Below are 26,493 nucleotides of genomic sequence, written 5' to 3'. Positions count from 1 at the left end.
GGAATGTATTCCAAACCACAAAGAGACCTTATACTCTTTCTCCTTCGCCATCGTGCCTCCCCCGTAACAACGTATATACCCAACCCAAACAACCAAACATAATACCACGTTCAAGGCCTTCACCACCCATGGCCCCAAATCGACACACAAAATGGCCACCCCCTGGATCGACATACACATCGGCATAGGCCAATCCACAGGCCCCTGCCAGCAACGCCACTGGATCCTAGTTCTCTCCCCGCATAACAACACCACAGATTGCGTCTTCATCCATGTAACAGGCGGTCCAGCAAGATACAAACACTGCATCGAGCCGTACCAGTCTATAGCATCCCACCCATTCGCATACCTGTCGCGCATCGGAACCATCCCGCCGATATTCTATACATCCATTCTCCAAATATGCCTCGATACCGCCCCCCGCCGATGTCAAAAGTATATCGTCTCCGTGCTCGAAGAACTCGAGGAGAGACAGTTTATTCAGACAGGTATAGCGGCCTTCTACGAGGAACAAAGTCGGTTCAGTATGTGGGAGGTTAGTTGTCGGGTTGCGGAACAGCAGAATGCTGGGATGGGGATTTCGCCTGCGGATTTTGTGGAACTGGGGGATTTGGCGAGGGGGGTTGGGTTGAGTTCTTTGGAGTATTGTACTTGTTTCTTCTGAGATACCTTAAGTCACTACATATTTGTACAACAAATTATATACAACCAATTTACGGGATCGACACCTGGCCAGATTACTATATTCAATAATTATCCTCTGACAAACTCTTGGCGTAAATGGCTAAAGGAGCCTCCAATATCAGAAGAAGCGACCGCAAGTCACGAGCAAACCAGTCAACCCTCTGAAGCACATTTATCCCTTTCAGATTTCCCACAATCCCATGTACAATTACCATTCACACGGATGCAACAAAGAAGACTGAAAGCAATATAACCGCATCGCCGGATCCCTGCATCCCAAACCCTCCCAGCTCTCATCTCACCCATGCCCTACTCATTATGCCAGGCACACTAAACCTCTACATCGCCTCAGGCCCAGCTCAACCGTAATCCACTCCATCGCCCACCCCCGACACACGCTCCTTATCCTCGCCCACAGAAACAACACAACTGGCAGCTAATACCACACATTAGCAACCACGAGCGCAAGCACACCATCTACCGGCCAAATAAAATACAAGCACCGCTTCCAACATAAAGTCCCCCTCCTAATGACCGCAGAATCGAATATGATCGGTATATAGGCTCTATCCCTGTGAACCGGTGGAGGGAAGTTGATGCGGTTATGCGCTCTGTTAGTCCGAGGAGGTATCAGGAGTATGTAGCTGCTGTTCCTGAGAAACTTGAAGAAATTAGTCTGGTTAGGCCGGGGGACCTTGCGGGGTCGGCGAGGAGGAGTGTCGAGAGGAGTCTTTAGGGGTTGTTGTGAGTACTTCGTTGGCGTGGGATAGGGTTGGGGAGGTTGAAGGTTGATTTGTGTTGTTGTTAAGGTCCATTCTAGAGTTATAATCATATATAACGACACAAATATAGAGATATACACATGACCTCTTGGAGTACATTTAGACAGAGGACCAAATCCAAGCAGCATCGCATGAAGCCCTCAAGTAGACTAATGGACTGTCGAGCTGTAGCCGGGGCTTTTCTCCATTACAACCCTTAGGCTTTGTAAGGAGAGCATGGTAGACGTAGTAGCGTACGGTACCGCTTTGACTTTGATGAATGGATTTAAGAGGCCAAAAATGAACTTTACAGATGACTTGATTATCCTGGACGGAGTGATGGCTAAAACGTGGAACAAAGAGAGAAAGGGACGGTTGTACTTCATTGATATAATTTTTTCCTCCACGCTAGGTGAAAGGGCAGGTTGAATGGGGGATTGTTATATGTTAGTGCCAGGGGTATCAGGTCATTATCGCTCAATGTTCTTTATAAGCTTCAATCCAAACAAGTAGACTTAGAAAATAATAAATATATAAGACTCATGAATCCCACCCTAGCCATAACCAAATTCACGACACTTTTCTCACCCAAAGCCAAAGTCTTGTGGACCAAAAGACTCATCAAGAAGGTGTAACACTTCAATTTGATTATCCGTTTGCGGAGCCCAGAGATTGAACTATCAACATATCACACTATGGGGGTATCTTCTGAGGTCCCCGGACCGGAGACTAATCACAGCATGGGTGCCATCAAGACAGCGAGAGAAGAAGCAATGGAAGACGTTGTACTGGCCCAATCTAACAGAAAGCCGTTGTCAAGGGACAGAAAAGACTGGCCTCCAACGATAAAGGAGCTAGTGACCAAGATAGCCGCCGTTTTGGATGAGGCAGGTGTGCCTAGCATTCTGTTTGGGGAACTAGCATTGTCTCTGTTTGGAGCCGATACGCTTTCGTCCAGGGTATGGATATTTAGATCCTCTTCCAAATGATGTTTATCCTAAGCTAACTGAACGACTAGAAGGTCGAATTTGTGATCGAGGATAGCCTGATGCAGGCCGCGGCAGAGGCACTGTCCAAGGCTGGCTACGCGCAGTGTACCGATGATAACTGCAGGGTAATTAATATTCATCCAAAGGAGGAAAGCATCAAGGAGCCCTGCCATGCCCATCACTACGTTCCGGCTGTTCATTTCCACCTTGTCCGTGGCAGGTTGACCCTTTCGTATCAGCCGCCTTCTTCAGACACTGAACCCGAAATGTCTTATGACGCAACGACGAGTGGTTTAACTGAGGACTGGTCACACGTTTATCAACCTCAATTCGTTGTACTTGATACTCTACTCTCACTTCAGAAGAAGTCCGAACATCTGTGGTGGATTCCAGGTCCTAGCTTATCCCCACCAGGGCCTGACGAGCACCTCCAACGCTCAGATGAAGCCGCGCGATTAGCAAGCTGCGAGCACTTGAAGCACGACCCACCTCGGACTAAATGGGACTGTATATTTACTTACTGCCAGGATCACGCAAATGCGGATTCCTGGGAGACGTCCCATCCAGTTCGCTTGCTGAATCCGAACTCGTTCACGGAGGCTGTGATACTCATCGGATGTCGGAGGTGGGCCCATATTGACCGACTAGATGAGCCCTGGTGGGATCTCCTCATTTGTCTGATTGATGCAGACCCGGGAACATTGAAGAAGCAGTTGAGCCCAAAGTTCCAGTACGCCTGGGACTGCTATAACCGACGAATCAAAAGAGATCACTTTTGGGACGGGTTCCGAGAGCTGCGCAGGATGATGAAGGACAGCAAAGATTGGAGGCCCCAGTAGATTTGGGCCTCTATTATCACTCTGTCGGTCTCAATACCAGGGACTTCAGTATTTCGGTCTTATCACCCGTAGTCACAGGCGGCGTTGTGTTGGTCTTGACTCCCAGTGCGGCCACCCTTTCCGCACTATGTATGGCCTTGTTCTTTACAACAATCTTTTTTTCTTATCCGGAAATAGAGCACTAATCTATCTTGCTCTCTCCCTATTTTGATTACCTCACCTACAAAAGTTCGTAGAGGATGGTTGTAGTCCCTCCCCCGCCATCCATCAACGGGACGGCCGTTTGCTACCCCCTGAATCACGGTGAGAGCAAGGCAAACAAAAAGACTCTTCGCCCATGAAATCCCTATTACCCTCTTCCTTACTCTCCATCAATCTAGCTTTGCACCTCTTTCGTCTATATTTCGTCCGGAAACTCTGCAAGCATGCAGCCTACGCCTGCCAATTTCCACTCGTCATCCTTCCTTCCACCAACGCATTTCCCGATGGATGTTCACAATGATTTCGGTTTGACTAGTCCACATGATGACGCCCAACCCCTGCCAGACAAGCTCCAGTCTGCCGCGACAGCTGTTATGCAGGCTATGAGCAGTATGGACTGCCGCCGCAACGTACGAGTGGCCCTTGTCGGGGCCACAACACCTGCCAACGACCAGCTGACGGCAAAGAGCTCTACCAATGTGCATTTTCAATCCACGTTCCTATCACTAGTTGAAGTAGCTAACGCTCTTTTCAAAACAGGAACTGGAGTTCATGGTCTACGTTACCGACTTCCGCGGTGCTGCCAAACAGTTCCCACGCCAAAACCACGGCGACTACGTGAAGGACCAGCTTCTGCACCGCAACTTCGCCATGTTCCGCCAGACCCACAGGGAGGGCCTTGAAGCAGTCGCTACCATTGAGCACATCGCGAGCCGCGTTCTAGTCCGATTCCATGATCTGCGTACGGTAGGCTACAATCAAGCCGGGAACATAGCGGAAGTAAGCTAAACTGTGACAATAGATTCCTTATCTCCCTCCATCCGCGGCAATTCCAACCGGCAGCGACTCTCTTCCTTGTATTAGTGCTGCGGACCTCTTGTTGGTGCGCCTTGCAGCAGCTCCTCGCCGTGTCCAGGAAGCGATGTGGACAAGGGACGACAGGCACGCCCAGGCCCTAGTTTCAAAGTTCATCCATACCGGTCGCGATTATATAGCGCTTTCCAAGGACGAGCGGGATACTGCAAGAGATCTCCTTCCTGCTTTCCTCGAGCGCTCGAGCAAACCGCGGCGTTGGTGGGAGATCAAGATCTCAATTTGAACGCACTTCGCTGCTTTGATATCAGCTAAGGAATTGCTCCTGGTACCTGTCTCTAATCGCTTTGCGATAGAGTGCTGCTTGTCCCTACAGGTAGGCGACCGCGATGATAGAAAAGTTCAAAGGTTCCTCGTGGTGTCTTCGGAGAGTCACGTTCTCAGAGGGATTTGCGTTCTAGCATTTAATTTATCCTGCGTTCTTTCTTAGTTCTCTGTAGTTTACATTACAATTGCATTGTTCTGCGCAGGATTCTATTCTTTGACGATTTTTAGAATGTGGATACGTCGTTCATGGACACAGACTACATAAGGAAGACCGCTTTGTCGGCGAAGTCTGTCAGGGGGCCGGAGTGTGCTACGCGTACATTGTTGTAGCCTCTGGGGCTTTGAATATTAGACTGAGTCAAGTTATAAAAGACCACATTTGGGAGTGCTTCAATGCGAGAATAAAGCGGGCTCATCTTGATGATGAATAGAAGGAGTTGCGCAGGTTGTTGAAGGACAGTAAGAACTAGGTACCGCAATAGCTTCACCGTTATATAGCTTGTTTGAGTTAGCGCCCCCTTCTCAGCATATAGCACTTTGGATATTTCAGACCCGATGGGCTTTTTCACGTTAGAATAAAGCACGTTCATCATAAAATCTCCGTAGTTATCTACACGAACTGTAGTGAACGTGCGTTGTCGGGGTGTAAGGACGGTCCCTCACCATGCATGCAAACGCGGCACTGCGATATGGCGAGCCCCTAGAAAACCATTGTCAGTTGCTGTACCATTCCTTCTTCCATCTACCCGCGCCATACTCCGCTCCATCGTTCCATTTTCCCGGAGCATCGCGCTGCTGTCAAGTCTCTGCTACCCTCATTCTGCCGTACTCCCTCAAGTGTCGGTCGTGATGGGTGATCAAGGTTTCTTTCTGAGCGGGTCTTCCTGTTGGCTGCCGGTCGATGATGATGCTTTGATTGAACATCCTGTCTTGGGTGGGATAGCGTGGCGTTCGGCGATCGATTTGCTAGAAGCCTGGATATCGGTTGGTTTCATTACACTGTAAGAGCTATATCGGGGATTCTCCTTGGATCTCCTCAGATTGTTGGTGCAGTCCCTGGTTTTTGGCACAACAAATGGATTAGATGCGGTTCAGCATAATTTAAATCCATTGCCTCTTAGGTTACTAATTCAGCGCAATCATTGTCAGAACTCTTGACTTCTTCACTGTATAATCCCTCGACTAATCTCTAGGCTACATAGCCGTACCTCATATATACAGCTCGTCAGTCCTGCACCTGCTGTTAACCCCCAGCATCATACCTTTTCCGACCCTGGACTGTGAAGACGAGACTAGATATACAGTGCAACACTATATAGTACTTTATCCTAGTCAATAGAAGAGCAGGGCTATCACAGCTTACTTCATCAAATAACCCTGCATGTTTCACGTCGCACTCACCCCGCAACCCCTCCAAGCTCCTCCCCCCCTTATCTACCCACAACTGCATCCAGCTTTACGTGAACTGCATCATGTGGATTCTATCTCTATTTGAAAGACCCCTTATCCTAGGGGCATTCATCGTCGCCGCGTACGCCGTTAAGGTAATCACAGATTACACCAAACTGCGGCGCTTCTCAGGGCCCTTCTGGACACATTTCTCGCATTGGCCGCATAGCCTGGCATTTCTAGGAGGCAGCTGCCACGAGTGGTATGCGGGCATTAATGAAAAATACGGTACGACTCAACTAACCTACAAGAAACGTACAAATTTAAGGGTAATTTGCAGGGCCGATCGCGCGAGTGGCACCTCAAATCCTGGTGACCTCGTCGCCCGATGTCTGGATGCACGTCAATAATAACCCTATGTACAAGCGGTCGGACTGGTACTATAATGCTGCAAGGTTCGAGTATCGGCGCGATAATGTCTTCAGTCAGACGGATAATGCGAAGCATGATCTAAGGAGAAAGCAGATGGGGCCGGGGGTATTATCCTTCCTTATACTTCGCCTTACAGTAAACACCTGCTAACAAGGGCCGGTGGATAGTACTCCGGTCGAGAGAACTTACAGCTCGAACCTGCCATCGACGAGCGAGTCGAAGCACTAATCAAGCTCGTCCGCTCATATGTCTCAACCGACCGCCAGATAGTACCTATGGACCTAGCGTCGAAGATCCAATACCTCACCCTCGACGTCATCAGCAGCGTCGGTCTGGGCCAGACATTCAACATGCTGGATAGAGATGAAGACGTCGACGAGTACCTCAAATCAAGCGAAGATAGTCTGGCTCTTGGAAATGTCGCTCTAGGTCTGGGCTTCAGCTGGCTACGACAAGCACCCTTCATTGGACAATTCATCGCCCCCTCGCCAACTGACAATGACGGGACGGGGAAAATGATGGCTACGTGCTTCCGGCTCGTTGATGAACGTGCGGCTAAATCTACGGAAGATAGATCAGACATGCTTGCTTCCTTCATCCGCCACGGTCTAACAGGCGACGAACTGCGGAGCGAGGCACTTGAGCAGATCGTTGCTGGGTCTGATACAACGGCCGGTGCAATTCGCGGTACATTGCTCCATCTAATGACGAACGCCAGAGTGTACCTCAAACTACGAGATGAAATCGACAATGCCATTGCGAGCGGTCTCGCACCGGCGACAGGGAAGGGCCTCATTTCAACAGCTGAAACCCGCCAACTGCCCTATCTACAAGCTGTCATACGCGAGGCCCTCCGCGTCTGGCCTCCCGTCGCAAATATCTTCCCGCGTGATGTTCCAGCCGGGGGAGATACCGTTGTTGTAGACGGGAAGAGCTTTTTCTTGCCCGGTGGTGTTTGTATCGGTTATTCTGCGTACGGAATGCATCATAGCGAGAAGATTTACGGTAAAGACGCAAAGGCGTTCCGGCCTGAGCGGTGGCTTGAAGAGAGTGACACCGACAAGCTGACTGAGATGACTCGGACAAATGACTTGATTTTTGGCTACGGACGATTCCAGTGTCTGGGTAAACCTGTTGCGCAGATGGAGATCGGGAAGACTATCTTCGAGGTACGTGCATTCTTGATCATTGCTACAAGTTAGGCGGCCGTTTCTGAGTGCCCGCGTACAGCTATTTCGTAACTTTGACCTGGCGCTTCTGTACCCTACTCACCCCTGGGACGTCAAGAACAATCTTGGGCTTTTTGCGATAACGAACCTGTGGGTTCAGGTCACCGAGAGAGCTCCTGCTACCACTTAGCAGCTTGCCAGGTTGCAACAGCTTGAGCCCGGGTGATTGACCACTTGTCGGTGAAAAAGCTGCTTTGAGGCAAATTCGGTTTCATGGATGAGGGTGACCCTATTTTTTAGCGTTGAATTCCACTTTCTAATTCTTGGTGATGAGTTAGACCACGCGATGTCTATATAATCTTGTTTATTCTCTCAGCTTCACCGGTTTTCAAATTGATATATGAATGACGCCGGTCGGTTCGATCAGTTATCGTATTCCTATGAGTTTCACTAGAAGATAGTATTGAAACAAATTGGATTACCCTTAATGTTCCCCTCAGACGACTGTGAGCTGCTTTGACATAGTGTCAGGTCGTAATATCTGACCCTCTCACGTACTACACTTCGTAGTAGCAACAACACCCTTGAGGCTTCCGGCAAAGACCGAAAGCGAACAATAATACCTAGCCAGAATAACGCTTTCATTGATGTTTCTAACCATCATCCCCCTTCTTGGTGGATAAACAATCTTGTATCAAATCACAATGATTTTTATCCTCGCTTGACACACACAACCCCAACAAAGCGTTACCAGCCTTTCAGTAACTCCTAGAAAGGGCACAGATATTCTTATCTACCCATAGTTTACCCAGTACCCAGTAACCTTCTTCTAGGATTGTTTCAACTCTCATCACCGAAAGCATTTGCCAATTCCGATCCAACATCTACTCCAAACCAAACCTACAACATCAAGTTCACCTCATCACCATCAAGATGTCTAACACAGAAATGTCCCTCGTCGTCTTCGTGCACAGGGACCCTGCCGCATCAGAACCACACACCTGGTCCCTAGCCCTCGTCCCACCCCAAGACTCGCTCGAAACAGAATGCACATTCTATTACATCTACAACCGCCCCTCCATTGCCGATCCCCGGGTCCGTGCCGGACCACTTACCTCAGACCAGTGCGTTAAGAGCCTTAATACGCGCATGCCCCGGGACTCATATACGGGTGTGTATAAGATCTGTAATTTTCCTGCTACTGAAGAAGATACAATCATCGGTGTTCTGGATGGCGCAGTGATGCAGACAAGAGAGGATTGGGACGATGTGCTTTTGCATTTTCTTATGGGGAGGGGGTGGGTATCTGATCAGCAGGCCGTTTGGCTGTCGAAGGCGATGTGGGATTATATATCCGAGCCTGACGAAGAGGATGAAGATGAAGATGAAGTTGGGAGCGAAGGCGAGGGGACGGGTAATGGCCAGGACGTCCTTCAAAGCCTAGACGACCTCCTCGTGAACGAATACTCGAGTATGGACGACGCCATCCGGGGGATGGAATCCATCGCCCAGTCAGGCGGTTCGACATTGGGTCTTGCGATTATTGAATGTACTACAGACGCCCCAGAAGAAGCTGAAGATCAAGACCAAGATCAAGATCTTGATGTCGATGTCCTTGGCGGCGGGGATCCATTCGAGGGGCTAATGCAACTTTTTCGCGAGCGTGAGCTTAACAATTGGAATCTGGGTGCTGGGCCTGTTACTGAGAGAACTGTTGAAGGGAGTGATGATCAGCAGGTTTCTCAGAGTACAGCCGTTACCGATTCCCGTCGTTATACCACTGTTACGCTGGACATTGCTATCAATGGGCAGAACTCGCCTGGTTGGTTGTTTAATCGGGGCTTGCCCCGTACAAGAACGCCGAGAGGCCAGGTTCCGGCTATGGATGCTCGACGACAGCGAGTTCGGTAGTTGGTATGAATGAACAAGGGAGTGGCAGGGTCTTCTCTGGTTGTATCGGTTCTGTGCGGTATTTTGGCAATTGTTTGTTTTGAGTATTTGGAACGCATAATTAAAGCAGTTTATTAGACAACATACCAATAGTATTTCCTTCATCCTTCATCTTGTGATAAAGCCCCTATACTGTAGAGTGGTGTAGGACAATAATGCCAGTACCCTTGGACAGAGCCAGCTGTGCAGTCCAATGAGATCCCTGATGTCGTGCTCTTGTTCCTGTCAATAGACGGCTTCAGAAGCTCACTGGTTTTAGTCTTTACCTTTGTTCAAGCCAAGAGGCGTCTCTATCATTTCACAAGGCACACAAAATGAACATAGAGACACAAAAGCCTGCTTTGAATGGCCTTTATGCCCTTTTACCATTTTATTCACTGCCATTCTTAACCCACAAAGGCTTGCCAGGCCCTCGTCTATTTAATTCCTCCAACACTCAACTCTCTCAGTACCCATCCCTTCAACCTACTGACTTCTCAAAAACCCTCATTATCCATCATCCTCATCTCTCCCAAAGAAACGCCCAGCATGCCCCGCAAACCCGCAAAAGCGCAAGTCACCAAGCCCCCAACAACACGCATATACATCTCCATAGCCACAACCAAACACACCCGCCACGACAAGAACCACGGATGGATCGTCATCCTCACGCCCGAGCGGAGCATAGCCCCAAAGCGTCAACCCCTCTGGCACATCACCGCTACACCGACAGGCTATGAATCAGCGTTTGAAGAAGTAGCCGTTGACAGTGGGATGGCCGCAAGGCTTTTTCAGACTCTCCATAGGGCTGGGTGGATTGAGCCTAGTGATGAGAATGAGTTCTCGGATGTTCTTGCGGATGCGCTGGGACAGTATGAGCGACGTTGGGTGGAGGTTCTTTTTGAGGAGTTTGAGGGTGTTCAGGGAGTTGCGAGGGATATTAAGACAAAGTTGGCTGTTGAGATTCCGGTTGCCCCTTACGAGCCGGGGGGTGAGCTTTATCAGCGGTCTTCTAGGAGGTCGGTCTCGGAGGAGGAGGCTGGTGTCGGTTCTGCTGAGGGTATGGATAGGTGTGACGCGGTTGAACCGAGTACTGGCGTGAAGGGGAAGTCTTCTTCTGATCATGAAGAGGCAGTCCGCAGTCATTCTAACTCGTCACCAGGTTCAACTTCGAGCAGGAGTGACTCACAACCAGACATCCACTTTGATACAGATAGTGAGTCTGACTCTGAAGACACCTCCAAGCAGGGAATTGTTGCTGAGCCCGCACATTCTCCGCCCTCTACGTCGGATTCAAGGATGGTCGTCGATGCTGCTTCGTCTTCATCCCGTCCCAAGCCAGAAGATAACAGTGGTGACTCTTACCCAGAACAAGCAATAGACCCCAACACCCTCCAACGCTCGAGCTCGCCTGAGCACGCTCCGGCCTCAGCTTCGGAATCAAGGAACGTTGTCGAGCCTACTTCGTCTTCATCTCATCCCGAGCCAGAAGGTCACAGTGACGATTTTTACCCAGACCAAGCAATACTAACTAACATCATCCAAAACCCAAGCTCATATTCAATCTCAAGCACCGGTGACAGCGGTTCCCGCTCGTGTATTCGACTGCAAGGTATCCCGAATAGCGACTCCGACTCAAACTCCGAAAATGCAACGGTTACAGACCCCGACTCAGCCGCTGAGCTCAAACGAGGCTTTATACCGGGCTTCTGCTGCCATAAGCTACTCTGCTGCGAGAAGCACGATTGTAATGAACATGTTACTTGTTGTGAGAGGGAGGATTGTGATGAGGATACGGAGCTGCAGTGTTGTCGGAATGCGCGGAGGCCTAGGAATAGGGTTTCCTATGCGGCCTAAGATCTAAAGCTGTTGCCAAGTTGGTCCGGTGTAACTGATCAGACTTCCTGTCTCTTTTACCTCTCTCAAATTGATGGTTATGATGAAACGAAAATTACTTTGTCTTGGTCTCAGGGCATCAAAAAGTTACTCCTATGAGAATAAGAATTTTGTCCCGAAAATGAAATATGCTCTCTACTTTATATTCTTACTGCGTATTGTTCTAGAGTCCCTCATCTACTCCCGTCATCGAGGTTGCCATGGTCACATCCCTCTTAGCCTCAATCACCCCGTAAGAATATATATCTGCCTGTTAAGCAACTCCAGCATCACAGCGCTCAATGACTGTCTCTTGACAGCGAAAGACACCTCCCAGATACAACGATAACCTCAGAGAGCCGAATGCGTACACTATGTAATACACAGCAAGTGATCGTCAAATATCCGTAGCCCATATTGTGACCTCGTCTCCATCGGAACGATCCGGTGCCAAGCCTCTCCTCCCCCAAAGCTAGGTAGGCGCTACCCGACTCTGGATGAATCATGTCTCAGGCTACAACACCAGGACATGCATATTTCTTCCCCTTGTGTCTTTGAGAAAATTTGAAAATGCACAAACTGTGTTATCCAACAGTCGCATTCAGATAAATAACGTCTCTCAGAAGGGTGGGCCATCCGGATTCTACAAAGAATGATGAGGCCAAGCAATCTTGATCGCCGCCCCGCATTAGACACGGCGAACAAGGTAAAAGGCATGCGTCCCTCTCGTACCTGTTACGGAGGTTGGCTCCCTCAGATGGCTTCCTGGACTCGCTGGATAGGTATGTAGCTTGGATTAGGTCTGATGAATAGAGGTTACCGGATGACGGGTCCCCAAATCATTACCTAGTCTGCGGCTTGTATAGAGCCCGCCGACTGGTACAGTTCGTGACTTAGTGCGAAATTTTGGTGTAGAGGTATAAGCGGGAACATTACGGCGTAACTACCGGGGTATGCGAATACTATCCCATCGTCTTGAGAACGAAGTACAATTATGACGCTGGGGTGTTCACCGTTTGTCAAGAAGCATATACTCCGAGAAACAGTCGAGCCGTTCGTCACTGGTGAGATCTATGGACGGAAGAAGCAAGCGTATACAGCACCGATGCGGTACTCTGTTGACGGCTGATGCACTGGACATCAAAAAGAGCTCGTGGTGAAGGAGAATATTCACAGTCTAGTATATGTCGATTGGGAAAGAAGCCTTGAAATCGTGAAAAGAGGGTTTGAGGACGGGCACCCAATCGCGTTCAGGGCGGCAGTTGCTCTGGCATACTTTTTGATTATTTCAATGGCATTTGAAATTAAGCCTGCAATGCCATTTTGCTCGAAGTAGAGAGCGCTGAAGTTAGTCGTGACCGTTTACCATCCAATGCAGGAGCGCGAGGTGGATGCTACCTAGATGAGTGGATAGTGAGCTTCATGCTCCTGACGGCGTCCCCAATAGCTGGCCTTCCTAAAGTGGTCGGACCAAAATTCTGTCTTAACTCTGTACTCTGTAGCCTAGACGTCCGAATTAGCTAATACGGACAACCCCGAAGAACGACCGGTCGCTGGGTCTGTTGGAAAATGAAGCTTTACCTGAAACACCGACGGACGCAAACAAGCAACTGGAGAAACTCCACTAAGACCACCATGCGATGCCGAAACAGCCCTAGAGCAATCTATGCGAACCAAGCTCATGTGGAGCTCACGTAAGAGAAATCAAACACGCGGGTGTCGGACCCAGTGTTTCTCGCAGGGTGTCGGCGACTGTTTCAGGGTGTTTCAGGCACGAACATCGGCACCCCTTTCGGTCTTGATTGTCTGGAATCAGGGGCGCCGTATAAATGCTGGGACTTGTCGCCTTAACTGCCTCTGAGACTCGATAGAATCAATCCCACTCCCAAGACAGCCACCATGTTCACCAAGACCATCGCCTCGACTCTCGCCCTCGCGCTCCTCAAGCTCGCCGCCGCGCAGGACAACATCGGCTTCGGACCAGCCTTCAGTTTAGGCCCGACAAACTCATGGATCCGCGAGGCCACGACGACGCTCGTTCTCCCTGAGACCCCGGGGTTGAAGGATCGGTTGGCGCTGTGGCCTGGTATGGGTACTAGTGGCGGCGACCTTATTCAGGCGCTGGCTGTTTCGTTTTCGGACCCCAATGCGTGAGTTATATTGCTGAATACGGTGGAGGAAAATGATGCTGATTGTTCTGTAGCAACTGTGGTGCCAGCGAGGGACAGTGGTGTACTTGGGCTAGTACTCTCCAGGACACGCAGCTCGGCGGCAAGGAAGTTCCCGCTGATGCCGGTGACGGTCTGACGATTCACTGTAAGCGTCGATAAGCCCGATACAAGTAGGGATTATTGCTAACCGGAACAGACAAATACAACGACGACACTGGAAAGTATGACCAGACTGTTTCGATCAACGGGGAGGTTGTTTCGAGTTTATCCACAAGTATGCGACCCATAATGCCACCGGAATCCTTGATAGCTAACAATCGTAGGCTCCGGTCAAGCTCAGGGATGGGGAACCGCTGTTGAGTGCCAGGATGATGCGTGCGATATCACTGTTGCTGCGCACGGTGAGACTCAAATTTTCTATGGTCGAAACCGAAATTCGCTAATTCTAGCAGAGTACACAAACACCACAATCATTCTCGACTCGGCCGACGAGTCATTTAAGGACACATTGGTCCTGACCGAGGCCGATTCGACTGACTTTTCTTCGTCAGATGGTGGAAAGACTTGGACCGTTGAGACCATCAACATTCACGAGCACACCTACGACCTGTAGTTGATAAGTCGTGGGGGATCTGATAGGTGTATGTTTGCATAGTAAGAGGCTACGGAGTAGCGGTGAGAAATTTTGTATTTTCAGCGTGCAGGCCGCGCAGCTCGGACAAAACACTTGGAGACTTCCGTATGTGTAGAAGCAATTTGACCTGCCGGAGGGCTTCAGATGACAATATTCTCACCGCGTTCTTTTACCGCCCATGGTATGGCTTTGGAAGTCTTTATCTAACGTGATGAAGGTTCCATTGACCCCTCATCGAAGGATCTCTGGAAGGATTTGGCGTGCATGCATGAGTCGCGTGGCAGAATATCCGACGCATGGGGATTGAGATTCAAGCCGTTGGGCACTGAATTGATCCGGGGCCGAGAGATCTAGTCGCGGTACTTCCTGGATTTCATGTGGGGGCTTTGAAGGATTGCTTCCAGAATCGAGTGAAATGTTGATGTGGCCGCGAGCAAAGAAAAAGCAACATGAGGTCGGACATGGGACCCCTACGACCCGATCACCACGCATCAGCCTCAATTTTCAGATATGAGATGAAGTCGCTCACAATGCACCCTTAGTATCGGCAACCGGCATCAAATTCGGGGACACCGATGTTAAACATCGAAACAAAGAACAGACAATTCAAAGCAACAGTCGCAATCATGCATGTTAGAGGAGAAGAGGTAAGGGCCCGAGGTACTCCGAAAGGGAACAAAGAAGACCAGACGACCGGTAAATGTCCGGTGTGATTCACGCAGGGATCGACCAGTCACCTCCCTAAATGGTGACATTGCTTGAATTCTGTTTGTGAGCTGACAGCCCCTTGGTTGCCTCCTTGAGAGGTCATCGCAAATTCACGGCGTGAGCGTGTGGCGATGTAGTGAGCCGTCGGCCAAAGTATATGGTGGCCACAAGGAAGGTGCGATCCTCTATTTTAATCACACTTCTTGTCAACTTTCATCCTAACATCAACTCCACGGCCAATCCTTAACTGGAATGTTATTTATCCTTCTATTCATCCTTGTCGCGTGCGTGGCGGCGACGCCGACACTAACATGCCCCCTTGCCGGTCCTGTGTTTCCGATTCCACAAAAAGCAGTCAATAGCATTGCGTGGAAGAATGCCACTGCGAACTTCACAAATGAGCTGAGGAAGATTCTGCGTCCGGCGAACGGTACAGAGTACACGGCGATTGACCCTGATCTGACCTCGTTCACCGTCCAAGTCTACAGCGCTCACGATCAAAAACCGCTTTTCGAGTACTACCATACTGCGACTTCCGCGCGCAACAACATGATCGGTGTGAACCGAGTGGATGAGAACACAGTATTCCGTGTCGGCAGTGTTTCGAAGCTATGGACGGTCTTGGTGTTGTTGATGGAAAGCGGCGATGCAGCGTTGCATGAGCCTGTTTACAAGTATATCCCGGAATTGGAAGTCATCGTGGAGCATGCGAAGGGCAACGACACGTTTTCCGACGAAATTGATTACGTCAAATGGGAGGAAATTACCATCGGAGAACTTGCTAGTCAAATGGCGGGTCTAGAACGATCATATGGTCTGGGTGACCGCGCCACAAATCAAGAGCCGATGGTTGAAATAGGATTCCCGGAGCTCAAGAAGGCTTTGATACCCAAGTGTGGTCTTATGCCGGCATGCGAGCGAGATGGTACGTATGTTTCCCTTTACTATTGACGGTTGAGTTAACGCAGTTATAGAATACTTCGACGGATCAGTCAGTCGACACCCAGTCGTGCCGTCCTCCTCCAGTCCCGTGTACTCCAACGACGCATATCAATTGCTCGGATACGTGATTGAGGCAATGGCAGGCGACCGACTCGAGAAGCTGGTAAACGAGAGGCTGATAGAGCGGCTGAACCTGACACGCTCCTCATACACCAAGCCAGACGACATGGTAGGAATCATCCCCGGACCGATCAAACAAACAGCCTGGGATACTGAATTCGGCGACTTGACTCCGTAAGTGCACCCACCTAACTGATTAGACTTCAAGCTAACGAAGAAGAACTGGCGGAATATACTCGTCCACAAAAGACCTGAGTACGTTGGGACGAGCTATCCTTAACCACGATTTGCTCTCACCGGCTTTGACGAGAAGATGGATGAAGCGAGTCGCTCGGACCGCTGACCGTGGTATTTCTGTTGGAACGCCGTTTGAGATTTATCACCTAAACGAGCCTCGGGCTATAGACCTGTTCACCAAATCCGGCGACATTGGTGCTTACTCGGCATTGATCGGTCTTTCCCCTGATCACGATATCGGATTTACGGTCTTCGCTGCGGGTGAAAGGACTACTCCATCGGTGGCAGCGCTGGGCGATTTGCTGTCGACTATTATCATGTCCGGCATTGAGGAAGCAGCGAAAGAGGAGGCGACGCGCCACTTCGCCGGGACTTATTCAACCAAAACCGACGAGTTGACAATTGCAACGGACGATGGACCAGGTCTGAGGATAACGGAGTGGAAGAACAGGGGCAAGGATATGCTGGAGGCGCTAGCCACCCTGCAGTGGGTGAAGCCGGAGGGCGATCTCGACGTCCGATTGTATCCAACCGGACTGAAAAGCAAAAACAAGATCTCCTTCAGAGCCATTGTCACAGCCCCCGCACCCACTGGACCACCCAACGGGCCGATGACAAATGTCTGTGTATCCTGGTTGACGGTCGATAGCCCGGTCTATGGTTCTGTCGCGGTCGATGAATTTGTATTTGAGATGGGCCATGGGGGCAAGGTTCTAACGGTAACGCCGCGGGCGTTGCGGACGTCGCTGAGCCGGCTTACAATGCAGACCTAGGCTTTTCATATTCCCGGGAACAGTAGGATAGTAACAGACCGAAGAACGATAATGCACTTTTCACAGCATCCGTGATGAAACTCCGCTGTGTTTTAGTTTTTAGTAGTTGGCTGATCTGTCGCTAAATACGTGACGTGGGGCGGTCTGTGTGGATATATAATTGAGACCACGAAGCTTGGCCACAACGCGTAGCTGCACAAACTGAATTTCCTTGACATATTTATCCGTTGGAAAGATCTATAAATGGTCTCTTCCAGGGAATACTCGACCTTTTGACGCCCGAAGGAACTCGAGCTCCAGTCCCAGACCCAGCATGGGTCGGCAGCCGACTCCAAGGACCAAACGGATCTCTCACAACACTGTCCGGCTCGGTGTTATCGGTCACTAGTAAAAGGAGACCCCTGTATGCATCATCGCCTATGACCTTCCGGAGAGGACTTTCTCGATCCAAGCAATGGAGTTCGCGTCTGCACTCTTCTAGTCTTTCAGACCAATCTCTCCGCTGCCGCGGATACCACCGGTCCGTCTTGGTTACGCGCAGACTGTTAGGGTAGGTACTGGAAACCATTTCGTACTTGAAGGCGTCGTTGAGCTTGCAAAGTAGATGTAGGCGGCGCTTCTCACCCATTTTGAAGTCCTGGGTGATGGCGACGGGATCTTCGACGAAGAGGCGGAGCTGCTCGCAGTCTTTGCAGCAGGTGTCCAATCCTGGGAGGGACTGGCGCCAGTCCGATGGTGGCAGGGGCCGATTGTGGATACGGCTTGTAATGGAGGTTGTTAAAACACGGATTATGAAGTCTGGTACTGCGGTAGCAATTGGCGTGTAGATTCCGCCTATGTTTAGGTCCAGGCTACCGCAGAGTTTGACGAGAAGTGGAATGAGGAACGTCGACAGGGCCCATGCCGCCTCCAGGCCGGAAACATCTCGGATATTAGTGTGGAGGGCGTCGAGCAATTCGGTCACATCATAGCCAACGATCAGAAATTGCTCTATCAGGTAGACGACTTGATTGGGATCGAGAAAATCCTCCTTATTGTAGGGATAACTCAGGGCAAGATACGGCTTACCAGCAATATGCCGTGGCCTTCGCTCGTCCGGAGTCTTGGTGAACATGGTGAAAGACCTGATCATCTCAGCGACGATACCTTTGCAGGCCGTGGTTATCGCATCGGAATCCAGAATAACAGCCTGTTCGCGTAGCGGTAGTAGGGCAGCGATAAAGGAAATATCAAAATTGGTGCTGGTGACTTTCTGCTCCACGATACGTAATATACTAGACCTTCGTTAGCAAAGAAACGATAATTTAAAAAATTCAGTTACCATCGGGCAAAATCGGATTCAGTCAGAGACACGACAATGTGGGCGAGCGTTCTAGCATCTGCCTCGACTAGATTACTCTCTTGCTCCAATCGATCGAGCAGTGTTCGCCACGCGGCGTCGTACCAAGCGGCAGCCTTCTCAGGGGTATGCTGCCTACCACCCTCCTCCGATGGCTCCGAGAGGCATAGAAGCATTGCAATGTGATCCGCGACGCTCGCAAACCGAGGCTTCAGAAATTGATCAAGACTGGAAACAGCGTGTTAGTATTCTGCGGAATAAATGAACACGAGTTTCGACCTACACAGGCTGCAAGTGGTCCACACCGTCACGATATACAGCATCACGAATTAACTCCGTCAGCTCTTCGGAGACCTCCCGTCGGTCATTCAAAGCTGTGACAGTGTATTGATATTCGCCCAACTCCATCCCGACGCCTGCGACATCTTCCCAGAGCTCTTCGAGTAACGTGTCGTTTGCAACTATAATCGCGCAAAGTTCTTTCAACTGACCACGGAGAACCTGACTATTTTGGGAAGCACGGAACTTGTCGTGTACATATTCCAAGACTTTACCTGAGCGCGTTCGACCCATTTTGATCGAGTGGAGTAGCAAAGGGATGTAGAAGGACCGTGGTACTATGATAGCAATCGTATGGCGGTATATCTGAACAAACCGTGGTAGAGTATCTGTATATTGGTGCGCTTGCAGGTGGACATCGTCAGGGTCGTGATCAATACCAACATCATATGAGCAAAGGCGAGGATTTGTCTTAAACGCGTCAATGACAAGCTCCCCGTCGACATCAAGCACATTTCGTAGTATGTAGTCTGTGCGACAATCTTGGGCAAGCCGAGAAAACGTCTTGAGGGACGAGCGACGATGCTGTGGATCTATCCTGCCAGAAACTTCGATCTTTAAAATCCCTAACAGTAAACAACAACCACTTGAAACGCACGCGTCCCGGAGGTCATTTACTAATTCTCGGTCTTGCTCTTCCAGTGTGGAAAGCCGAAGATGATGACAGGAGTAGAATATCTGGCTGAGGAGTTGAAAAATGGCGGGCATGCCGAGGTCCAGATGGGGTTGATCTTCTGTGGGCGGCAGGACGTGTGAGAACCATTGAGAGGGTGGTAAGCCTTGTTTGTGGAGATAGTAAGTCATTCTGTCAGACCACCCAGACCATTGTTGAAGGCAGCGCTTCAGTTGACCAGGTCCAGACTCTTGCGCGGCCAATATCCGGGCAGATGGGAGGTGAATGAGGTTGTAAATGAGGATAATCCGATGACCGGAGATTACTGGATTTGCATGCAGCGTGGTGAAAGGAGACCAGACAGCCCAGGAAAACCCGAATTCTGAGGTATTTGACGTGCAAAACCGGTGAGACTCGCCACGACGTTGAAAGAGCCAGTCGCCACCGTGGTGCTTTACTGGAAGACAGACAGCCAAAGTACCAAACAAGCCATCGTCAAAAGCTGAACTAGTTGGCACAAAGGACAATCCTTCCTTCCAAAACAAGCACTTATGGGCTTCGGCTCGAACTTCAAATTGCGTTGTAGCAAGACCGAAGGCAGCAATCGCGTCCTTGACAAAGATGGACAATTGCAAATCCCAGGCCGGGTTTCGACACCGAAATGCATCACGGCTAAGTTCGAAGGTGCCAGACGCTTGGCCAGCGTCTAATATGCCCTCAGGAATTAGACATGGCGTGGCAACGCGGGCGATGGCCTCTACACAAGAGGGGGATATCGGAAGTCCGACCGGACCAACACCGTCAATCTCGAGCCCAGGGTTCAGGACCACATCGGAAAAGTCACTAGCACAAAAGGTCCCAGTGAGAGGTGTTGTATCCACTATCTGGCGAAACTGGTCGATAAACTCTGGCACATCCAGCTTGGCAGGAGGGTCTTCGAGGATTGCATCGGGGCCGGCCTGGGGAGCGCTAGCGCCGCTGAATGCATCCTCTTCACTGATCGGGCTGTCTTCAGCAATTGCGTGAGGCGTATCCAATTCGTGGACCAGGGGATCTGACATGACCGGAGAATGGAGACTTCATGGTGGAAGTGCAGGTGTGGTGGTTCCCTTTACGGAAGGCACGCGGCCTGGAGACATCATGTGACTACGCGACTACAGCCTGAAGAACAAGGCATCATGTTTACTTTCTGGAGAACTGGACAACGAATTCATTTTCCTTCTCGACAGACTCTGACCTTCTAACGAGCCGCATGCAACGGCCACTATTGTACCCTTTTATTCCAACTTAAATTCCATCCCCAAGTCATAATCTGCCTCATATCCATTTTGAGCCCCGTGCTTCTCCTCCATGTGCCTGTAAATCCACCCCTCGCCAATGTCCTTGCCACAGAAATAACACCAATGAGTCCCGCACCCCTGCACCGGGCAGACGATGTAGCCGCATCCTGAGATCCTCTCTGACATGATGCCGCACTTCGGGCACGGTTTCATCGTCGGTTTCCCTCCCTTTTTGCAACCGCTTCTCCTCGAGGCACCCCTCACGTTGCCAGTTCGTGACCGCCGGCGGCATTCTACGCGCACAATCTCGAGCCGCAAATTCCTTCGCCGACGAGCATCGCGCACACCAAGCGTATACCCAAGACCCGTGATTCGTTGTCGCGTCTTTGAGGTTCTGGACGGCGTGAATCCCCTTGCCGTACTTGGTTAAAGTGCGTGGGGCCGGGAAGCGCCGACAGAATGGACACGCAAGGGCCGCGGTGTTAATGATGCAGCCGGACTGGTTGATTCCATACCAATTGGCCGTGCAGTCGGAGCAAATTTGTTGTTGTCATCCCGTTCGACCACAGGCGGGGTGGAGTGACGACCGCCAGGAGGACGAGAAATAAAGGGAACATTCGACCCCCGCGGCTTTGCGAATGCCGGAGGCGAACTGTTTGAGTTTTGCTTTGACTTGCTTGGTGTTGTGGATCTTCCTCCCCTGGTCGGTCAATGCCCCTTCGCGGGGTGGGAGCAGTAAGATGCGGCGCATGAAGTTGTCCGGACCCATATGTTGATACCAGATGGAAGATGGATGGATTGATGAAAGGGTTTTCGGTAGGATTATCAGTGTCTTCCACCAGCCAGGAGAAAGGATTGTATTTTGTAAGTTCCCTTGCAGTTTTCTCTGTCTCTATAATTGTCTCCCGTCCCGATTCACAGCCACTGCAAACAAACGCGTTTTCATGAAATGAAGATGGCCGGTACTCTATTGGCAGATCACCCGGCTCGAACATTTGCTGCAATCGACGACCGGCGCCGTATTCGTTTCACTGGTGAAACCGTCTATGGTCTGCTGCCTGCAGTAGTGACATCTTGGTGGCACTTTGCGGAGATCCGAGTTTTATACCACGTACTGAGCTCTGCACGACGGAACACGGCACTCTAGCCAAGTCGCTTTCGATTGCGGAGTGGCCGCTCGACTTGCCTCTACCTGAACACGAAAATCTTCCGCATCAAATCCCGCCCGGAGACAGAGTCCACATTGCCCGTTTGGTCCCATCACCGTGACGGCGCGAGGGCATTGGCAGACCCGGCAGGTGACAACAGGTCCAATGGAATAAGTCGATTCTTTCGGCGTCCAAGGCACCTCGATAGTCACGGGAGCATCCGAATTATACTCTAGCGTCTTGAACGCCAGGAGCTTGTCAAAAAGGAGCATGTCGCTCTCGTTCAGCAGACTCTGCGGGTTATCCGACTGGCTTCTTAACTCGCGGTAGGCATTGTTCGCTTGTAGCAAGAGCCTTAGGCAGCCCATGGCCCATGTCTCCGGGACCTCGATGTCTCTCCAGCTGTTCTTGGCACCCAGCATCTCGCACGCAGCGACGTCAGTCAGGAACGTTATCCCCATGCGCAACGAGAGGGCGGCAAGCACTGCGGCGGCTCTTGGCACTAACTGTGTCCCAGGGGTAATGGTATGCAGGAGGACTTTCCAGAACTCGTTGCCGTGACGATCTGTTGCCAGTGCAAGAGGAATTATCCAGGCCTGTTCAGCACCGGATCCCGCCCGGTGCTCCGGCATGGCGCTGGCATCCTTGATGTACGTCAAACGAGTAAGGACACGTCCCAAACCCCGGAGAATGTTTGCATCATAGTACCTCGATATCTCAATCAGTTCCCTTCTCATTAGTGCAGCTTCGTTGACTTGATTCGTTGATGCAAAGTTGACGGTCGGGTCAAGCAGAACGCATGGGAACTGATCATCCTCTGGTACGGCGTCTATGATGGCCTGCACTTCGGGCGAGAAATCGTATGATTCTTCCAGCCACGCCTGCATGATGTCCTTCTTTTTTTGGTCTTGGATCTTCCCCACGGCATCGCTAAAGGCATCCACCAAGTCATCTCATCTCTCGTAGGACCTGTCTTTGCAAACGGCTCTCCACAACGATCCAAATACCGCATTTACCGCCATCGCACTAACATTCTTGTCGATGATCTGCAGTAGCTTGCCGGTTGCCATTGTTCGGTACGCGTTGTCGGTGCTCCATTGCTGGATGGGGCTCTGCGCGGGCGTGGGTCTCTTGGGCAGTCGTTCTCTCAGGATGTCCTTGGTCACTGCAGTCTCTCCATTGTTCCCCATGGAATTGGTGGTTGGTCGATTATACTGCACGGGGAGTATCGATCAGTCGCCTCATCATCCTCATCCTCCAACTCACTCATACCTTATGTCGAAACATAGTATGACCACGTCCCCGGAAAGTCGGTTCTATTATCATCCCCCGTTGTTGGTTTCTCGACACTCATCCATGCCAGGAGAAGCTCGACTGATGCTTTGCATATTGTTCCAGGGTGTTGGTTCTTGAGATAAATGCACGCTCCCTGGGTCATTTCGTAGAGATAGTAGTAGTAGGCTCCCTTGCCAGCTGGCATGTCTTTGTGAAGCAGCGCAAAGACCTGCGCTTTCTTGTCTCCCATTGCCAATGTCTTTGCCGCCGGCACCCAATCCGTGAACAACCGCGAGCTGGCCCCGTGATTAAGACCCTCTCTTTCATTCTGTGCATTACCCGACCGGTGATTCAATGCGATTGTGTGGGGTGGCGCATCGGTATAGCACAGTATTAGCGTCTCTGCCTCCGATCGCATTATTTCATGCGCCTTGGCGAGGCCGGTCTTGGCGGCCTCCGGCTTGTCCATGTTCCCTATTGTCGACAGTCTCTTCGCAAAGCGCAGCAGATCTGGCTGAGGTTGGGGATTTTCCTTGCCTTCTACCTCCAGATGCAGCCATTCCGACTACTCGACTAGACCCTCGTCGTCCCGATAGCGATTGTAGTCTCTGTAGGTAATAACCCCACACGAGAGAAGCAGCCTGTAAGCGCCGAGACGGAGATAATCTGGGGCAATGATGTATCTACCGTATTCAAAAATTGTGTCACTTCTGCTAGCGTAGAATTTAAAAAACGCGCAAGTTCAAAAAAACCTAATATAGTTAGCAAACATGCTTTAAGTCTTATTTGAACTAGATGTTTAAAAGCATGTACTTACTATTATACTATATACTTAATATTAACACCTAATATTAAGAATATATAAAGTTATTAAAGGTTATTACTTTTATATATATTGCTTGAAATTTCTTGGTATTTTAGTATTTCTTGGCAATCTTTTAGTAAAATAATTTAAAGAAAATCTCTATTCCTAAAGGCTTGTTTACCTACCTTTTCCTTATATTTATAGCTTAAAATTTCGTATACAAGCTATTAACTATATAAAGAAGCTATAAGAACCTTTAAAATATAGTTTTTAAGCATTTATAAAAAAGTTGGTTGTTTTAACTTGCGTGTTTTTGAATTCTACGCTAGCAGAAGTGACACAATTCTTGAATACGGCAGATTCCATGAGGTTAGGTAATTCTCCATCGACCCTGTCGCATCGACAACGATCAGAAGGTCGTGTTTCTCCACGGTGGTGTTTCCACTATCCAGTGATAGGAATCCTAGCTGGGAGGGACATGGTCGTTAAACACGCCGTAGCAGATGAGTCAAACCCCAGAAAACCATGAGTCAATATTCCACTGGCGAATGACATCTATTGCAGATGACTCGATGGCTGTTGTAAGCGCCCTCACTTATTGATACGGGCAACTGAGGCTCTGGATGGCTGTGGTGGGGCAGTGCCTGCGGCTGAAGCGCCCAACTTCAATCCTTTGATCAATAGTCAAAAAACTCCATCTCTTTCTCGACAGCGCTTGGTCTTTGTAATCTTAACGCTGATGGATGATGGCGGCCCCAACTGGTCTTCTTGACCTCCCGCCTGAGATTATCCTGGATATCGGCACCTATCTCTGCATCAAGGATCTCAACTCGCTAGTCTGCACCTCTACCTATTTCAATGACACCCTGTCGTCGAATCTATACAAACTCGGCGCACACCACAAGGGAAGAACAAGTCCTTTGATATGGGCTATACAGAAGTATCGATTTAACGTAGTCAAGCGACTGTTAGAAAATGGCGCAGAACCGGACCTGCGTGTCAATTCAAGCACTGCCTTCCACAAGGCCATCTCATCCTTTAACATAAAGGCGCTGCGTTTGTTGCTCGATCATTCACCCCCTCCTGATATGCTTGACAATGCGGGGTGGGCTCCTCTTCAGCTAGCCGTCCGCCGGGGAAGGTTGACATTGCTTCGCATGATACTCGATGCTCACCCTGGCATTTATTCAGTTTATGATGAAGCCTGGGCGGATGCGTTCCGACTCGCGATCATTAAAGACAATGTCCGAGCTGCTCGTTTGCTCCTCGAGAATGCAGCCAAACTGACACCAGATCTGGTGCCGAGACTCTCCGCATCTAGCATTCTTCTCGCGGCTACTAACGGTAGCGTTGAGATGGTGCAGCTATTAGTCGAATTCGGTTGGGATATTTGGGGCGGATGCGATATCAATGCGACGACGCCACTTCATGTTGCTGCCGAGGAAGGATACACAGAGCTCATAGAGCTATTCCTTAGCTATGGAGCGGAAGTCGATGCAGTCGATACCCAGGGTGTCACACCGCTCCGTCGTGCGGTATCAGGGCAGCATCCGGACGCTGTTCAAGTACTACTCAAAGCAGGAGCCGACGTTCATAATGCCACAGGGCGGGGCAGTACTGTTCTCCATCGATGTGCCCGTGACGGAAATGCTGAAATCGTGCAACTTTTACTCGACGCCGGGTCCGGTGTCAACCACGCCAACCATTCGGGAGCTACGTCACTGCACTGTGCTCTTTTGTCCAAGGATAGAGCTGTCATCAGGTTGCTGATCGATTCCGGCGCCAACGTCTCTGCTGTTGATCGCGCGGGCCACACTCCGCTATATTTTGCCGCTGAACACGGTGACCTAGATATCCTCAATCTACTTCTTGATCGTGGTGCTCACGTTGAGCCCGGGGATAGCGATGATAACGATCCATTGTTTGCGGCTGCTAGATGCGGACACCTTCATATGATAAAACCGCTAATTGACGCTGGATTTGACATCAATGCTGGAATCTGGCCGCCCTTGATGACTGCAGTTGTTGGAGAGAGATATGAGACCGTGCGAGAGCTTGTTAACCTTGGAGCGAATGTCAACTTCACGGGAGCGACTGGGCAGACTGCTCTACAAAATTCAATAAACCATCGAAACCACGATATACCACAGCTTCTCTTAGAGAATGGGGCGCATGTATCGTCGTTGAAAAGAGAATGGTCAACTGTTCTGCACGAGGTCATCAGGCGAGGCCCAACTATTCGTACCTTTGAACTACTTGTCGAGCACGCCGGTGACATTCACGCCGTCGACGCACTCAATAGAACTCTTTTACATGAGGCCGTTGAAAGTGACGCCTCAGAGCTACTGGAAACGCTTCTAAAATCTGGGATTCCAGTTGACGCACGTGACAAGAACGGTAGAACCGCGCTACACCTCTTGGTTCTCAAGTTCATCCCAATGTCTTCCCCTTCCATGAAGATAAGACTAGGGGCGGCACGGACGTTGCTACAACATGGGGCCGATGTCAATGCCCGCGATACCGATGGCGCAACAGCTCTCCATCTTATCGCTTCGACGGGGTATTGCCAGCTACATAACATGCTCATCAACGCTGGCGCTAATGTTGTCGCTGGAAATTCCTTTGGCCGTACGCCTCTCCACATTGCGGCTAACGGGAATAAAACACTGTTCAAGTCCATGCTCAAGAAATGTGTGAAAGA

At 50.2% G+C, this 26,493-nt stretch overlaps 10 protein-coding genes across 10 annotated transcripts; 8 read left to right on the top strand and 2 right to left on the bottom strand.

Annotated features, from left to right (window-relative positions):
* Positions 1-151: 151 nt before the first annotated feature.
* BDV14DRAFT_198971 (uncharacterized protein) lies at positions 152-664 on the top strand (the record flags this gene model as incomplete). Its single annotated transcript, XM_073773122.1, has 1 exon — positions 152-664. The coding sequence occupies one exon, from the start codon at positions 152-154 to the stop codon at positions 662-664; it is 513 nt and encodes a 170-aa protein (XP_073629477.1).
* Positions 665-2,185: 1,521 nt separating this feature from the next.
* Positions 2,186-3,273, top strand: BDV14DRAFT_198970 (uncharacterized protein; the record flags this gene model as incomplete). The annotated part of the gene is made up of 2 exons (XM_073773121.1): positions 2,186-2,404; positions 2,464-3,273. The coding sequence occupies 2 exons, from the start codon at positions 2,186-2,188 to the stop codon at positions 3,271-3,273; spliced, it is 1,029 nt and encodes a 342-aa protein (XP_073629476.1).
* A 425-nt stretch (positions 3,274-3,698) lies between these two features.
* Positions 3,699-4,573, top strand: BDV14DRAFT_198969 (uncharacterized protein; the record flags this gene model as incomplete). Its single annotated transcript, XM_073773120.1, has 3 exons — positions 3,699-3,953; positions 4,015-4,221; positions 4,277-4,573. The coding sequence occupies 3 exons, from the start codon at positions 3,699-3,701 to the stop codon at positions 4,571-4,573; spliced, it is 759 nt and encodes a 252-aa protein (XP_073629475.1).
* A 1,513-nt stretch (positions 4,574-6,086) lies between these two features.
* BDV14DRAFT_208065 (cytochrome P450) lies at positions 6,087-7,887 on the top strand (the record flags this gene model as incomplete). The annotated part of the gene is made up of 4 exons (XM_073775318.1): positions 6,087-6,291; positions 6,344-6,540; positions 6,603-7,604; positions 7,666-7,887. 4 exons carry the CDS (start codon positions 6,087-6,089, stop codon positions 7,792-7,794), a joined length of 1,533 nt encoding a protein of 510 aa, XP_073629474.1. The 3' UTR covers positions 7,795-7,887.
* A 650-nt stretch (positions 7,888-8,537) lies between these two features.
* Positions 8,538-9,515, top strand: BDV14DRAFT_198967 (uncharacterized protein; the record flags this gene model as incomplete). The annotated part of the gene is made up of 1 exon (XM_073773119.1): positions 8,538-9,515. One exon carries the CDS (start codon positions 8,538-8,540, stop codon positions 9,513-9,515), a length of 978 nt encoding a protein of 325 aa, XP_073629473.1.
* A 567-nt stretch (positions 9,516-10,082) lies between these two features.
* BDV14DRAFT_198966 (uncharacterized protein) lies at positions 10,083-11,390 on the top strand (the record flags this gene model as incomplete). The annotated part of the gene is made up of 1 exon (XM_073773118.1): positions 10,083-11,390. One exon carries the CDS (start codon positions 10,083-10,085, stop codon positions 11,388-11,390), a length of 1,308 nt encoding a protein of 435 aa, XP_073629472.1.
* A 1,917-nt stretch (positions 11,391-13,307) lies between these two features.
* Positions 13,308-14,192, top strand: BDV14DRAFT_198965 (uncharacterized protein; the record flags this gene model as incomplete). The annotated part of the gene is made up of 5 exons (XM_073773117.1): positions 13,308-13,558; positions 13,612-13,724; positions 13,776-13,853; positions 13,903-13,980; positions 14,032-14,192. The coding sequence occupies 5 exons, from the start codon at positions 13,308-13,310 to the stop codon at positions 14,190-14,192; spliced, it is 681 nt and encodes a 226-aa protein (XP_073629471.1).
* Positions 14,193-15,081: 889 nt separating this feature from the next.
* On the top strand, positions 15,082-17,078 carry BDV14DRAFT_171210 (serine hydrolase domain-containing protein). The gene is made up of 3 exons (XM_073768353.1): positions 15,082-15,846; positions 15,896-16,157; positions 16,204-17,078. Exons 1-3 carry the CDS (start codon positions 15,174-15,176, stop codon positions 16,991-16,993), a joined length of 1,725 nt encoding a protein of 574 aa, XP_073629470.1. The 5' UTR covers positions 15,082-15,173; the 3' UTR covers positions 16,994-17,078.
* A 51-nt stretch (positions 17,079-17,129) lies between these two features.
* On the bottom strand, positions 17,130-20,356 carry BDV14DRAFT_171208 (uncharacterized protein). Its single transcript, XM_073768352.1, has 3 exons — positions 18,616-20,356; positions 18,315-18,560; positions 17,130-18,267 (listed from the first exon to the last, which is right to left on the bottom strand). Exons 1-3 carry the CDS (start codon positions 20,343-20,345, stop codon positions 17,214-17,216), a joined length of 3,030 nt encoding a protein of 1,009 aa, XP_073629469.1. The 5' UTR covers positions 20,346-20,356; the 3' UTR covers positions 17,130-17,213.
* Positions 20,357-20,561: 205 nt separating this feature from the next.
* BDV14DRAFT_188970 (uncharacterized protein) lies at positions 20,562-24,158 on the bottom strand (the record flags this gene model as incomplete). Its single annotated transcript, XM_073771137.1, has 10 exons — positions 20,562-20,788; positions 20,829-21,063; positions 21,187-21,264; positions 21,344-21,562; positions 21,673-22,642; positions 22,682-22,926; positions 22,998-23,552; positions 23,615-23,700; positions 23,974-23,977; positions 24,117-24,158. The coding sequence occupies 10 exons, from the start codon at positions 24,156-24,158 to the stop codon at positions 20,562-20,564; spliced, it is 2,661 nt and encodes an 886-aa protein (XP_073629468.1).
* Positions 24,159-26,493: the final 2,335 nt, after the last annotated feature.

Source organism: Aspergillus stella-maris (assembly GCF_047715825.1).
Source record: "Aspergillus stella-maris strain CBS 113639 unplaced genomic scaffold BDV14scaffold_19, whole genome shotgun sequence".
NCBI classification, from domain to species: Eukaryota; Fungi; Ascomycota; class Eurotiomycetes; order Eurotiales; family Aspergillaceae; genus Aspergillus; species Aspergillus stella-maris.
This window is presented reverse-complemented; position numbering and strand designations above follow the sequence as displayed.